General features: G+C 35.0%; 1 protein-coding gene across 31 annotated transcripts in view; it reads right to left on the bottom strand.

The window, feature by feature from the left end:
* The window catches only part of NRXN1 (neurexin 1), a 1,134,169-nt gene that overhangs the window by 137,828 nt on the left and 979,251 nt on the right, over window positions 1–17,090 (bottom strand). For 17 of the 31 annotated variants that reach the window (XM_045368569.2, XM_065527617.1, XM_065527619.1 and 14 more), the window contains 2 exons: window positions 2,085–2,174; window positions 403–722 (listed from right to left, as the gene is read on the bottom strand). In XM_045368569.2, the coding sequence (XP_045224504.1) occupies window positions 403–722; window positions 2,085–2,174 (410 nt within the window). The remainder of the gene's footprint in view (window positions 1–402; window positions 723–2,084; window positions 2,175–17,090) is intronic. The other 14 variants (XM_065527623.1, XM_065527624.1, XM_065527625.1 and 11 more) reach the window with 1 other exon arrangement.

The raw sequence follows: 17,090 nt of genomic DNA, 5'->3' as shown, positions 1-17,090 counted from the left end.
AGATTACATTTGCTTTGATTTTATTTTGCAGTGCTAAGCTTAAACAGACAAGGTTTTCAAATATTTCATTAACTTGTTCATTTAAACTAAAAAGTGAAAATCCTATGTAATCAGCAGACAATCCACTCAGCTTGGGCTAGAGGAGGGTTATGGAATCAAGACTATCATTTAGCATCTAACCAACCAAAACAAAATCTTTTGTAAAAGTCCACAAAACTCTAATGAACAACATATACACATTTCATATTCAAACGGAATGCATTATGTTAAGCTAGTCTCAGAGGAAGCTGTAGTGCCGGAGATCAGAAAAATGTTCCATTTTAGAAAAAACACACATGCAGAAAAGCCCACTATCATAAAAAATATAGGATGAAAATGAAGGAATAAAATCCACAGGCTCACCTGGCTAATGGGTTCTTTTGTCGGGGGCTTTCCTCTTCTGGCTGTGCTAGTAGCCAGGGTCGTGGTAGTCTCCATAATTGATGTGGACATCTCTGATTGCATGGCAGTGGCTGTCGACTCAGTTGTCATAGAGGAAGGCACTTCACCAACCAGTCTCACATTTCCCACTATGGCGATGTTGGCATCGTTTTCGGCTGCCATATTCAGAACTTTCAAGCCATTGTAGTAAAGCCCAGAGAGCTGGCCCTGGAAGGGCTGGCCCTGCTCTTTCCCGCCAATTATTATGGTTGCTTGGCTATTGAAGATTGTGAGCTGACGCCCTGTAAAAATAATATTACATACATGCAAAAATGTTGATTGTGAACTCTATATCTACAAAGGATGATAAAACAGATCTTTCATGGGGTGAATAATGAGAGCAATAAACTATAAGAGAGGCATTTGACTCATAATTCATTGCTTATAAATGAGGTGTCCATGAAATGCATAATTATTGGCAAATACTTGTAAATTCTCAACTTATTATAAATGTAGTGCTTTTGCTAAAAGACCAATCAAAGATATTTATTACAAATCAGTTTTTAGTGGATCCCTTTCCCCTTTTACATCAAGATCTTATATTGTTGGTGTCTTAAGTCTAAATTGTTAAATTTTAAAAATGTAAGATAACATTTCAAGTATTTGTCATTCTGAAATTACCACTGACAGAAACTAATACATAGCAGCTGAAATCTAATTTAAATTTTATGGTAAAAATTTCATAATTCACATAATGTCCACATATATCTATATTTTATTCTTTAGTGCTGTTTATTTTTTGAAGGCAATCATTCATTGTTATTTGAATTATTCTATTTTTCTGGCAATCACACTGAAAAGAAATGCATGGTTTACACTGAGCATGTCAGAGACAAAAAAATTCCAAAAATATTTTTTCTGATTGGCTTTCAGCAAGTCTATCAAAACAAAACAAAATGAAAAAAAAAAATAGCTTCAGATGTAAAAAGCGGCTTCAGGAATGATACACAAACCGATGGAGAAATTATGGCACATTTCCATCAAACAGCAATCCTCAACAACAGTCCCATTATCATCAAATTGAGTATCCAGTTTTAGCAGACTGCTCTCTGCTCCTAAAAGCATGCACACAACTTTAAGTTCAGTTTTAATTAGGTCTTGTTCCCAAATCCTCTTAGAAGGTTGCAAACGTTAAAGGGACTTCATTATGACCGGCAATTCATATTGCCCACTATTTAAGATTCCTAGAGTTTAAACAAAGAGTTTTTTTTTTTTTTCAGGACCATAATAAAGATATCAGAACTACATATATTTTAGTTAATAATTTAGAGGCTGGAACATGTAATATAATCTATGAATGATTTATCATTTTGGGTTAATGCTTGCTGTGAGTACCCTCATAGATTTAGTGGATTATATTTAACAGTCCCTTTAACCTTAAGTTAACTGGGTAAGATTATTAAACAGCTGGTACGTCTAAAAATGTATAGAAATTATTATACAAGGTATGCAAATATTACTATCTACATTTTACTGTTTTAAAGTTGTTTTTAATTTAGTTTTACGGAAAATTTATTTTTTATGTTTATTAGTGTTACAATGAAGTACTACTTGGTTATGTTCAAATTATTTTTTTATTTGAAGTTTTAATCAATGTTTTTTACCTTTGTCGAGTAGCCATTCATCAACTACTCGACCAAGTCGATATGGAATTCGCTGTCTAGCAATCGCCAGGCGCTCGTTATCATTGTTTCCTTTAAAGTTTAAAGAGACATTTCATTGGTTAAAATCTGTAAGGTCAAAGGTTAAAAGTTAATACTTAAAGCTTGAGCTATACAGTTGCCACATGATTTTTTGAAATTTGGAATTTTAAAAAGTTCTACCTAGAACATTTCATGTTTCAGACTTGTCATTCATTCATTTATTTTATTTTAGCAAACAAAATTATTCCTATGTTAATTGAAAATTAGAAATCTGCATTTGAGCTAGGTTATTAAACTTATGTTATAGACAGACCCGAACAACCAATTTAAACAGCATATAATAGCTTTACAAAAAATGACCATTGACCTCAGGGTTTTGTCTTTTTGATGTTTCTTATTAACTAGTTAAACATGTTCAGGTGAAACAGGTTTAAGTTTTCAAAATACATTCAACCTCTTATTCCAGATTAATAATTTATGATCACCAAACTTAATACCATCTTTGGCACACTGAAGCATCTAAAATAGGCCTAGCATACTTTATTTCCTAGTCAGAAAACAGAAATTCTTATTCACCTCATTTAAGAAAACAACAAAGTCCAAATAGTTCTTGTGTATTTCATACAAATTGATTTATCAATCACTCGGACATCACAAGAGAATACATCTTGCATCATCCAGATATGTTATTACAGGAAAAGGCTTTGACAAAAGTGACTTTATTTGAGCGTCCTTGAGTTTCATTTAAAGCTTAACATGTTGAAGCAAATAACATTTGAAAAAAATAATTATATGTATGTTTGTATATAGTCAAATAACTGCTTTTTATTAAGTTATTCTTTAAAAGCATGACACCTTAAGGAACAAATACAAGCCACAAACAGTGGCCGCTATTCATAGATCTAACCTAAGTGAGAGCCCTGCTTCTTTGCATAAAAAATTATCTGCTAGAAACACTGTTTAAATTGACCTTGAATATTGCTGGCAAATAGATGAGTGTTTTCTTGATCTGTAAAGCACTTAGGAAGAATCTGAGATGCCATCTCAGTGCTGAATTCTGTATAATGCAAGAAGAGATTTTCTATTCCATTAGAATTAACTAACATGGAAATTTGAGCTAAGACATTTTGGCATTAGCTCAGATGAGGACTCAGAGGTGAAAGAAATGTTGAACACTAGTACTATCTACATAAAAAGACTGGAGCATTTTGTTAGAGAAGATAAACAAATAAATTTACATTTTATTTCTCTGATTTAGAATAATTTATAAGTGCTTTCTTTTGCTACTCTTATAATACATTATACTTACCACAATAAACCCAGCATAATACTGATTACAAGCTTTTGGAGACACAGAAAAGAACTATCTTTTAGACCTCATCTGTTTGTCATCTGAATGTCTATATGACTGAATGTATTTCACACATTAATATTTAATTTAAAATGCAAATATCAAAGTCAAGGAAAATATAAAGTTTAATGAAAACATTAATATATATTTTATATTTATATTACATATATAAAATATGTAAAATAATATTTTATAATGTGAGAATACAGTTTTGTTAAACTAATGATTTTTTAAAAAGCACATGAATGGTACAAAATTCCAACCCTGTCTTCCATTTTTAAAAGTGTACACAATTTGTGTTCTCTTTTGTATGTTTGCATATATGCATATTTGGACATTTTTTAAAAAATGTAATACTAGTTACTTTAGGACAGTGTGATTATTGATCAATTACGTGGTTTTGGCTTATATGTGATTTTATATAATAAGCATGTTTGACATGTGTAATTTGAAAAGCAATCACAAAATATTTTTCAAAAACACATACCCTTTGCTCTATAGTCTTCTTTGTCACTCAACACTCATTCCAGCTCACACTAGTATAACACTTCTGACAACTTTATGATTAGGTGGTTCCTTATGATTTTCATGCTAGAGTCTTCCAATCATCAGGAATGACCCACATTCTCTCAGACACCATCCAAATCTAGGTTGCAAATCCCTCTTGCCCAAGTACTACTACAGTCTATTGACAGACCTCTCTGCATCTTCTCTGCAATTAATCACACCCATTTTCCACATCTCAGTCAATATCGAATCACGCCACTTGTCTAGTATAAACCTTCTCATTTCTCTTAGGATAAAATCTCAGACCCTTAGTGAAGTTTGTAAGTACTTCCATGATCTGGTCCCTTCCTACCTCTCTGTCCCCTCTCACAGCCATCACTGCCTCACTCTGCTCTTTTTATCCTTATGAGACTTCTTTCAATTCTTCCACAGTTTTTCTTTCTTCTCTCTGGGACTTTGCACATAAAGCTTTCTTTACGGGAAATACTCTCCCTTGCTCCCACCTCATCTCCATTTTTCATTCGCTAACCATTACTAATTAATGGAATCTTCTTGGCAGGAACATTGTTCCCCAGAAGGTATTCCCTGATGTCATCAGGTTAGATTAGGACACTTGACTATGTGTTTTGTAGCTCCTGAAACATGCCCTTTAGAAAGAAGCATTGAGCCTATGATTGCATACTTGATAGTTTGCCTTCAAACTCTGAATATCCCTCCATGAGGTCAAGGACTATGCTACTACGTGCAGTATTTATTATTTCTTCAGTGTTTACTTGCACAATACCTATCACATACACTCCTATGAAATATCTGTAGAATGAAGTAGTCAAGAAAATATCGTTTTTAGTTCTGGTGGCTTCTGTTGTATTATTAACACATTCTTACAACCCAACAACATTAAAAAGAAAAAGAAAGTAAATACTAGTGTCCAGAGAATAAACCATTTGTAGCTAAGCCTCCCTTTGCACTTTCCAAAGGAAACATCATATCCTTCACTTATAATTTTATTTTTCAATGAATTGTCACTGATTTGAACATCTCTACAATCAGTTCATTATTTGTTTAACAATAAATTCCCCGTGTCACAAAATTGGTAAACATAGTTATTATTAGTAAGGAAAGGATGGGGAAAAAAGTTCTAAATAAGACAGGTGGAGAAAAACCAAAGTTTTATAGATTATTTTAATGACTTTAAAAAAGATCACATAAACACATGAATACATTCACACATACATACATACAATTTGTCCTCAGACATTTGACTAGTATTAATAGAATAATTGTGTGATCGATACAGTATGACAGTATGATGTACGTCAACAGAAGCTTTTGAAGATTCTTGCTGAGACTCAGCTAAAGCAAGAACATAAACACTGAATTCGCAATGATTAACAGAGGTCACCTAACAACAACAATAAAACAATGTAGAAAATACAGTAGGCAGTAGACACAAGTATGAAAATATGTGATAATATATAAGAAAGGTAGCCACACAAGGGGATCATATCTTCCTACTATCCCAGAATATCAGATGCCTACTAATTTAGTGAGCACTGTTTTAAACTGAAGAACTTTTTAATTACAGGACAGACTTTATTCTTGTATGGGTAATGAATGGAAAATCAGATGGTGCTTATTCAATTCAATATAGGCCTACTTTATTCTCTAAATTCTTTTTCTCCTACTAGAATAAAAAACTAGTGACTTTTCTGCGGCAAAATTACATGTAGATACATTGTGACATGGTTTGGCTGTGTCTCCACCCAAATCTCATCTTGGATTATTGCTTGCATAATCCCTAAATGTGGCAGGAGGGACCCAGTGGGACATAATTGAATTATGGGGGTGGGTTTTTTCAATGCTGTTCTCATGAGAGTAAATAAGTCTCACGAGACCTGATGGTTTTATAAAAGGCAGTTCCCCTGCAGATGTTCTCTTGCCTGCCACCATGTAATACATGCCTTTGCTCCTCCTTCAACTTCCACCACGATTGTGAGGCCTCCCAGCCATGTGGAATTGTGAGTCCATTCAACCTGCTTTTCTTTATAAATTACCCAGTCTTGGGTATTTCTTCACAGCAGTATGAAAATAGACTAATACAGTAAATTAGTACTGGTATAGTGGAGTACTGCTATTAAGATACCTGAAAATGTGGGAGTGACTTTGGAACTGGGTAACAGGCAGAGAATGTAACACTTTGGAGGGCTCAGACAAAGACAGGAAGATGTGGGATAATTTGGAGCTTCCTAGAGACTTGTTGAATGATTTTGACCACAAAGTCTAGCCTGAGGTGGTCTCAGATGGAGATGAGGAACTTATTGGGATGTGGAGCAAAGGAAACTATTGCTACATTTTAACAAAGAGACTGGCAGCATTTTATCCCTGCGTTAGAGATCTGTGGAACTTTGAACTTGAGAGATGATTTAGAGTATCTGGTGAAAGAAACTTCTAAGCAGCAAAGTGTTCAAGATTTGACTTGTGTGCTCTTAAAAGCATTTAGTTTTACTCATTTATAAAGATATGGTTTGGAACTGGAACTTAAGTTTAAAATGGAAGCAGAGCATAAAAGTTCAGAAAATTTTCAGCCTGACAATGCAATAGAAAAGAAAAACCCTTGTCTGAGGAGAAACTCAAGCCAGCTGAAGAAATTTGCATAGGTAATGAGGACCCATAGGTTAATTGCCAAGACAATGAGGAAAATGTCTCCACAACATGTCAGAGATCTTTACAACAGCACTTCCCATCACAAATCTGGAGGCCTAGGAGGAAAAAATGTTTTTGTGGGCTGAGCCCAGGGCCTTGCTGTTTGCGCAGTCTCGAGACTCAGTGTCTTGCATCCTAGCGGTGGCTAAAAGGGCCAATGTACAGCTCAGGTCGTTGCTTCAGAGGGTGCAAGCCCCAAGCCTTGGTGGCTTATGTGTAATGTTGAGCCTGTGGGTGCACAGAAGTCAAGTATTGAGGTTTGGAAACCTCTACTTAGATTTCAGAGGATGTATGAAAACGCCCAAATGTCCAGGCAGAAGTGTGCTGCAGGGAGAGAGCCCTCATAGAGAACCTTTGCTAGGGCAGTGCAGAAAGAAAATGTGGGTGGGAGTCCCCACACAGAGTCTCCATTGGGGTACTACCTAGTGGATCTGTGAGAAGAGGACCACTGTCCTCCAGATCCCAGAATGGTAAATCCACTGACAGTTTGCACCATGCACCTGGTAAAGCCACAGACACTTAACATAAGCCCATGAAAACAGCCAGGAGTGGGGGCTGTACCCTGCAAAGCCACAGAGACAGAGCAGCCCAAGACCATGGGAACCTACCTATTGTATCAGCTTGACCTGAATGTAAAACATGGAGTCAAAGGAGATCATTTTGGAGCTTTAAGATTTGTCTGCCCCACTGGATTTCGGATTTGCATGGGGCCTGCAGATCCTTCATTTTGGCCAAATTCTCCCATTTGGAACAGGTATATTTACCCAATGCCTGTACCCCCACTGAATCTAGGAAGTAACCAACTTGCTTTTGATTTTATAGGCTCATAGGCAGAAAGGACTTGCCTTGTCTCAGATGAGACTTTGGACTGTGGATTTTTGAGTTAATGCTGAAATGAGTTAAAACTTTGGGGAACTGCTGGGAAGGCATAATTGATTTTAAAATGTGAGGGCATGAGATTTGGGAGGGGCCGGCTGGGGGGAATTATATGGTTTGGCTGTGTCCCCACCCAAATCTCATCTTGAATTCTAGCTCCCATAATCCCCATGTGTCATGGGAGACACCCAGTGGGAGAATTGAATCATGGGGCCAAGTTTTTCTCATGTTGTTCTCATGATAGTGAATAAGTCTCTTGAGACCTGATGGTTTTATAAAAGCAGTTCCCCTGCACATGCTTTCTTGCCTGCCACCATGTAAGATGTGCCTTTTCTCCTCCTTTGTCTTTCTGACATGAATGTGAGGCCTCCCTGGCCATGTGTAACTGTGATTCCATCAAACCTCTTTTTCTTTATAAATCACCCAGTCTCCGGTATTTCTTCATAGCAGTATGAAAATGGAAACATTGTTTACCAAATGAAGACACATCTAAATAAAGTACAGTGACAATGTCTTTTTAATAGATGACTCCCCAAATCCTTCCACTATTAGGTATAAAATAGTTCAGAATGTTTAGATTCTCCAGGACTAGGCCTATATTTTTCCTTTACTTCATGATTTTCATAAAAATGTTGCATACTAAAAGTGGTAATGGAAGTATATCATTTTAAATAATTTCTCAAGATGTATTTCTTTACAAATTCATGGTATTTACTTGTAAAATATCGTTCAGTAGCTTTGCATGATTTTGTTGATTATATCTAATACCGTACACAGTTCAATATACATCTAGAGCTTACATGCAATATAAAGGATATAAACCATTTGATGAGGAAAGGTCAAAGGCAAAAATAATTTCCAATGACCTTTTGTTTTCTTTGGAAAGCTTCAGAATCTACTATCAAATATGCTGGGATGTAGAAGCATTACATAGAGAGTTTGTGAATGGTCATTGTAAGTGGGCTTAAGCTGATAGGTGAGATGAAAAACAAGTGGAATGTCCCTGAAAATTCAAATCAAAATAAAGTTGAATCTTTCGAAGAAGACATTTTACCTTCAAGTATTCTAAAACAGAGGTAAGGATAAAGCAATAATGACCCACTTTTCAAGGATCTATACATTCTGTGTTATAAAAAGGGTCCAAAAGGAATTTCACCTTTTTCTAAAAGCATAAAACTCTACTATAGCAACATGCTGGGCAAATAGGCTTGATTTATAAAAGCAGAGCTTCTCATTGAATAGTTAAAAGATAACAATTTAGTTTCACACTTTTCCCATGATAAAAGCAGGAGAGGATTTTCCTTTGATTTCTTTCCTTTTTCCTCCAGTTAATTTTGTGTGGTTTGATCTGTTGGTACCTCCACTGAAAATGTCAGTGACAACATACGTGCCTCTGCTGAAGTAATTTTCAAGCAATGAAACTGCATGTAAAATTTGGTTTTATTTTCCTTTCAATTTAAGAAATAATTAACTATTTTTGACAGGAGGAAAGACTCCCTTCCCCCCAATCCCTGTAGTAATGCCATTGCAACAAGGTACAATCTCTAATTGGAGTGACCACTTTGTAAGGTACTAAATGTCATTAATACTTAAAACAAGTTTCCTGGGGTGAAGAATTCAAAGGAAAATCTGATGGCTTATTTGGAATGTGAACCCTCATTTGATTAAATCCCAGATAATTTTATTTGCCTATTTGTCTAGACCAAATATTTGTATCTCCCAAAATTGATCTATCGAAAACTAATTCCAAATATGATAGTATCAGGAGGTGAAACCTTTGGGAGCTGATTTGGTCATGAGGACAGAGCTCTCATGAATAGGATTAGTGCCCTTATAAATGAGGCTCCAGAAAACTCCCTTCCCTCATTCTGTGATATGAGGATACAATGAAAAGATGGTCACCTGTGAACAATGAAGCAAGCCCTCACTAGAAATGGAATCTTGTACTTGCTAGTCTTCCCAATCGAAAGAAATAAACTTTTATTGTTTTTAAGCCACTCAGTTAATAATATTTTATTATAATTACCCAAATGGACAAAAACACTGTGTAACAATATTTTGTCACATTTTAGTCCATTTATTCTATATGAACAAGCAGACTTTCGGGAAATGAGAGTAATTTCAAAGAATCAAGGTAAGCAGCACAAAGCAATAAAACTCAAATCCTTGACTTGGAGTTAAATTTCATGGTGTGACTCTGAGAACAAAGGTAAATAAAATTTTCATCATATTTTTATAACTATTGGTCAGTAGAGACAAGGTATATGAACATCACTGATGTATAGTTTTTCTCCTTTCATTTTAGATCTTCACCATTGTTGTGTAATTTCTCCTCAGAAATAAAAGTGTCAGTGTTTGATATGACATATTAATATCTTTGGGGAAAAAATAAAGAAAAACAATGTTATGAACCAAACATTTGTGCAAAATAATATGAAAATAAAAATAACAAGAACAAAAAGATACTTGCTTCTTTGGAAGGTTTCTTATTTCTTGAGTTTTTAACATTGGGAAAGGAAACACAAAAGGATTCTGAAAGTCATCTATACCTCAAGAGAAGATTAGTAACCTGTGTATAGAATGATTTTTAAATAAGAACATGACATTTGGATATATCTAGGCCCAGAAGGCAAAGTAATAGTTTTGTAAACATACTCTGATTTTAAGTGCAGCATAATCACGTAATTTTCAACTAAATGCAATGTGTATTGTTGTCATATAGACCATACAAATGCCATAATGCCTAACTTAGCTGATAATGTTCCAAATAAATAGATTTTGAACATCATTGGCACCTTTTGAGAAACAAACTTTTGAAAAATATAGCTACTCTAATAAAACATTTATCTTATATATTACTTGGTTTCTTATGTCATTAAAATGTGTACATAACAAATACACATATCTAATTGGCTCCAGTCTACTCCAGTTTCATCTTGAACCACTTATCTCTGACTCTTTAAATTAGTCACTTTGTAATTTTTTCAATTCCTTTAGTTAAGCCAATCCACTTCAAACCCGACATTCTCCTTTGCATTGCAAATTTCTTGCATCCCTGTGTACTCAACATCTCTGCCCACCTCAACACACACACACACACACACACACACACACACACACACACACACATACATCTGAGGCTGGCTAAATTTTTTTCTTTTTTAACTATCAGCTTATAGATTTCTCAAGGAAGCATTCCCTGTGTCCCCTACTGCTCCACCAAATTATTCTAATTAGTGAATTCTTCCACTATGCATTCTTACAATACTTGGTAGCAATATCTATAATCATGATCAAATAAGTTCATGTAATTGATTCTAGATTCTAGATTCCTTGTGAGCAGGAGCCATGTCTGTCTTGTTCAATGCTGTATGCCTTATCAATAACACAATGGTGAGCCCATGGTAATTCCTTGATAAGTAATTTCTAAATGAAAACTGAACCCACATAGTTATGCAAAAAGTACCACTTGAGGTAATTTTTTGCATAATGATATAGTGGTATTTCTTGTTCAAGATTCATAAGGCAGTGAGATTGCTAGTATCCACTTATATATATATATATATATATATTCACAAACACTATTGGGTTGTGAGAGGAATAGAATTTTGTAAAATGTGATAGTAAATTTTGCTTGGACATCAAATTTCCTTTTTTCTTCTTGACCATTTAGTGTCCACTAATTATATATGTGTGTGTGTCTATTTAGTTTATTCAGTTTTCTAGACACTAAACTAAATAGAGATAAAATATGTGTCTCTCTGTATATAATATATATAGTTACTGACTAATTATATATAAAAACTGAATCAGTAATTCTGCTTATCTTTCATCAATTTTGAATTTACCATTGTAGTACACAATAGGACAAATCTTTTAAATCTTATTTTTATGCGTAAATACAAGTCAATGATTTATAGTCTGAGGTGAGCTCTACTGTGGTGCATACACATTAGGAGAAAAATTAATACCACGTGGGATCTTTTTTTTTTTTCTAATTGTGTAGAGACCTGATCATGCCAATCTTTGATTTGGTCAGGGGGAAATTTCTGCAAGGGCTTCAATTCTCTAACGACTGTGTATAAGAAACACAGTCTTGGACTTGATGAACCTTCAAAATATGTATCATCTCCAAGACTATATTTTCTAGATGAATTCTTTCAAATAAATCGAAATGTTGATACTCTGGTTTCTCTTCGCATCATATTAATATTTTACTAAATTGAATCTTTTACTAAATTGAAATGTTAACCCTCCAAGGAACATTTACTTCCAAAGTTCATCAATAAATACATCAATGCCTTGTAAAGAGAGCAACTTTCATTTAACCAAGGCAAAAATGATACAAAGTTGAAGCTTATAAAATCAGGTAGCAGAAGTTATGGATCTTCTAGCCTTTGTAACATGAGGGCAGAGGGCTTCTAGAGTTTGCCTGATTCATGGCTGATAAAGAGCAGTGAGGGGCTTGGATTGTCTTCCGGACTTTTAAGACCTCACTGAATGATGAACACACACTACCAGAAACTAAGGATGGTTTTTGTCAGACAACAGGACCAGACCAGCCAGTAAGGCTACAATTAAGTTTCATGCATGCTGGGAAATCCATTTTTTCAGTATGAAAGTGGTCTGTAGATAAAGAAACTAAAGAAAACAAAGGCCCACCAGAAAATAGGAAAATAATGTATTGAGGAGCTTTATGTTTTATGCACTGTGTTACTTGCTTATATAGGTTATCTTATTTGATCCTGGTATTGATCCCAGACCCTAAGTACCTCTTATTTTACTGATGGAAAATCAGGCTCAAAGAGATGACATAAAACTAATGCTGCATCATACATCATAGAAAGAGGAACCATTTGAACCCAGATATAGCTGACTCGAAAGCTGTTTCATGGAATAAAGTAATATCTCTTAATACCCTGAGCCATAAGGGACAACATCTTCTCTTTAATCCTTACAACACTCTTTTGTATAATGGAAGATGTCATTAAGGCTTGTCTACAAAGTTTCTGTCTTCTAGAGTCTGGGGTGAGATTGCCCTTATGGACACACGAAATCAGTAATCTTCCCCAAATTCTCATGGATTTATCAGGAGGATAATTTTATCATCTCCATTTTATAGATTAAGACAGTGAAACAGAGGTAATTAAAGTGATCAAAGACCTATAACAGTGGAGATTCCAGTGAGAAGCAGTATTTTGGTTTTTATTTTCCTTTTATAATGATGCCCTGTATGCATAGCCATTGGAGACATAAAATATTCCAGACATTCCTTGTCTTTACCCCTAACCTATAAGAAAAGCCACAAGCATAATAATCCACCAACTTCAGTGCTTTTTGGATTTTGAACATCTCCAGAAACACATTGGAAATGGAGAGAGGATCCTAGTTGTGACACCAAAGACCACTGTACTTCATTGACTTCTAAGACAAAAAGAATATTGCAAAATGTTACATTAAATTTTACTTGGACATCACATTTCCTCTTTTCCTTCTTGCCTATTTCTTATCTCTGCATTTCCTTTTACACATCTCCAGAAACCCAGTGCTTTCACGCCACCTGTCAATAACTCAAGGTGTATATTTACATCTGCGGTTCCTACATATATCTTATGTTCCAAAAATACTTCACCTTCATTCTTCTCTAGTGTCAATAATCAAACCCTGGTTTCTTTAGTATAGCTTGGCTAGATGTTAGAAAAGCAATCGGATTCAATAAAGTCAATACATAAGCATTGACCATGTACTCTGAAATTATTGTGCTCTGAAAGGCATTCATCAATACCTCACATGGATTCTGTTGACGGAGAGCTTACACTTTGTCTAGGGAGTCAAGGGGCCAAATGAGGAAAGTTAAAAAATAAAAGATTTAAGTAAAAGTTCAAGATAATAGATAATGAGCTATAAGTATGCAATTAACCACCATGTGAAATATTTTAGTTCCCATAGAAGTTCAGATAGAACAATGGATTAGAGCAAAGAAGGTGTGATGGAACACAAACGATTGCACGTAGATACAATAAAAATTTCATTGAAATAATGAGGTAAAAATTTGTCATGATGTAAATATTAATCCTCAGAAGGTTGACAATTGATCATTATCTTAAACTTCATAATGCTATTCACCCCACATCTATTTTTAAATAAATAGACTTTCCAATAAAACATATTTAGTCTCAAAATATAATTACAAGTATAACCAATAATGGTAAAATATTTATGTCATGAGACATGAAAAAAAAGAAAAAACTGATAAAACTACGAAGTAAAATGCACTGAAAATCGGCAAGAATTTGAAGGCAATGTGTAAAAGTGGAATATTTGTGTTAGGATGGAGAAATTAATGGTGATCTTTTTTCAAACTTCAATTTTATATTATTGATACTACATTTATGCACATTTCAACTTTGTTCCCACTGCTTCCTTAAACACATATACACACACTCATTTTCTCTAAATTAAATGCAATATATTAATGTAATGCTACAGGAAGAGGGGGTGGTGCAACTCAAGAGTTCTGTCAGTCATTCTCACAGCTAGAAAGCACGCACAGCTCAAGTAGGGTGATGCGCTGTTCGTGACTAATGCTTCAGATGACATCCCAGCTCCTTATGTGAAACAGCAGGCTTTTATATCCAGTTAAACAATATCTTCATGTGAGAGTGCTGTGATGTTGGGCGTAGAAGGCCGCAGGCTGTCTACTACAGAGTTCGATGGTGCTTTGGGGAAGAAATTGGAAGCTTAGTGCATGTCTAACTAGCTTAAGTAATTTCTCCCTTTACATCCCTCTCTTACGTGGATTTACATTAAGATATCTAGTGTTTCTTTATACAAAGGTTTGTAGAAGCACTTGTTCCCACTAGCTACTTACACTCAAAATTTTTGGTTTGGATATTGTTTCATCAGATTAGTTTGAAATAAAGGTACCCTTGTGAATTTTGGATCTCATTGCCTGTGTGGATTGAACAGTGATTTAAATTTTCTTCCCTAAACCTTTAAATGCTGTTTGTTTCCCACTGCAAAGGGACTGGAGTATCATATCAAAAACCAGCAGCAAGAAATGAAAAGCAGCAGGGACAAGCAGATAACAAAATACAGAACCTACTCTGATAAATTAAAGGTCATGCTCTGTTATCATGCATACTAAAGAGTTCTTTTGTGCTAGTTGTGTAGCATTTAAGACAGAAGAATGGTTTAACAGCTACAAAGACAGGCAGAGCCATTGATAGATATCACTAAATACTGTGAATAAGAAAAATGAAATGTAAGAGCAGCCCCACATTACCTTACAAATGGCATTTTGCTATTTTCCCAGATATAAGAATCTTGAGTACTTTCTAAATCATAATGTCATAACATTTAAGCCTATCCACTCTAATAAAAACCTAAATATATATCTTTTTCTAAAGTGTATTTTCCCAGTTCTTGTTTTTTGAAAATTTGAAAATTATGTGGTTCAGCTTAAATTTCTACCACTCCATATCAATCTTGACTTTTAATCTAGTCTTCTTAATATTCAAATTGGTCCACGGAAAAAAAATAAGTGAATGTCTCATACACAGTCTGATGCGGCCTATAAATGGAACTGAGAAAGTTCCCTATTCTCAAGTGGAAAAAAAAAGTCTGATTATTATGACATTCTAATCTTATTTGCAATGTACTTCAATCTCTCTCTTCCAGTTTTAACTGGAATGCAATATTTTTTTTTTCAATTAGAAAGATGAGGCTTGCCCATTATATGCAAATAATTTAAGATTAAATGGTCTGGAATTGCAAAGGACCAAGAGTTGGATAAAGGTGCTAGATAATTGCTAGCCCCCTTCAATTTTATAAAATGTAAAACCACTGAAGTAAAATAACCATTTTTTTTCTTTTTGTAGATAAATTGAATACTGTGGATATGAATTTAATTTCCTAAAATAACTTTCCCCTAATACAAGTTAATTTTCTCTACCAGCAATTATTTCTTAAAAGTAATTATCCAGTGGTCAGAATCACTGAGGAAAGAGAACCTTGATGGTGAAGATAATGGGCTCTAATTCCTGAGTTCAAATCTTGGCTTCACTATTGACTAGCTGGATCAGTAGTATAACATCTTTTAACCTCAGTTTTCTCATCTGTGAAATAGGTATTTGTAAGATTAGTACCCATAATATATGCTATATTAGCACAATGCCTGGCACATGGTAAGCACTCAGTAAATATTAGCCCTTATGTTGCAGTCATGTCATTGTTTATTCTCTAGTATGACGTGCCTTATACATCTAAGAACATGCACATCACAAAAAAGTATTTTTTTACCCATCTGATCAAAGAAAGTTGAAGTAAATGTGAAGAAGAGTGGAAAATAAATCTATTTATCGTTCCCAGTATGAGTACTGGCCAAAGAGTGAGCCTTATTAAATGAGTGATGTCCAGAACGTAGGTGCTTTATCAAAATCACTGCACTTTCTCCCAAGCAATGTCATGTTTATTCTCAGAGGTTTACGAATGTTACTTTTAAGTCAATGGGAACAACTGAAAAGAGGTCATTAGCTGGAAGAAACCACACAAAAAGAAAAAGCAAACAGCCCCTGCCCTGAGGGAAAACAGAATTCAGGATACTACCATCTGTTCTGTGCCAGCAGCATGGTGACAAAAGCTGTTTCCAGAATAAGAATACTTTGGATAGTAAATGACATTTTAATCCATATATTAATGCTTCAAAGGGATCCACTGCAACAGGAATGCCTAAAACTCTTCTTTTTGCCCCATAATGCCCCTGGCAAAGAAGGGCCACAGAAACTATGAACAGGGGTGGATGCTGCTTGATCCACTTTCTGCAAAATGAGGTTTGGGAACTGGATGGCCTCTAAGCTGACCCTCAATGCTAATGGCCCATGGTCCCAGGCACCAGATGCTGTTGTTGTAAAGACAAGCATTAGGCCACCTTGTTAAAACATGGTGTCTGTGGATTTTCATTACGAAATTAATTTTAGAGCCATTAAAAACAAAATACCATAAATGTTTTTTAACTCGGCAAGTATCTTTTAAAAAGCAGTGAAATATTTGGCTTGGCATGTTCTTTTCTTCGTCTCTCTCTTTTTTTAAAACTAACTTATGGTGCCTTGACAATTTTACGAAGAATTTCAGTTGGCATCTACAGAGACCTTTATAATTAAGCCATTACATTTTTCTGAAATGTTTGATGTTTTAAGCTTATCTTCTTTCTTCTTTCTGCTATACAGACACACATACACCTCTTATCACTGAGACATTTCTCTGCATTCTTTCTACCCATTTACCACAGCACGTCATGGTTTTGACAGCTATTTTAAGAGGAGGAAGGCAGACATAGGTTAGATTTCAGGGTTTTTTTGTTTTTTTTGTTTTTTGTTTTTTTTTTTTTTGAGACGGAATCTCGCTCTGTCACCCAGGCTGGAGTGCAGTGGCACAATCTTGGCTCACTTCAAGCTCTGCCTCCCGGGTCCACGCCATTCTCCTGCCTCAGCCTTCCAAGTAGCTGGGACTACAAGCGCCCGCCACCACAC

This window comes from Macaca fascicularis, chromosome 13, assembly GCF_037993035.2.
Source record: "Macaca fascicularis isolate 582-1 chromosome 13, T2T-MFA8v1.1".
Taxonomy (NCBI): domain Eukaryota; kingdom Metazoa; phylum Chordata; class Mammalia; order Primates; family Cercopithecidae; genus Macaca; species Macaca fascicularis.
Note: the sequence above shows the minus strand (reverse complement) of the source record. Positions and strands in the feature narration are given on the sequence as shown.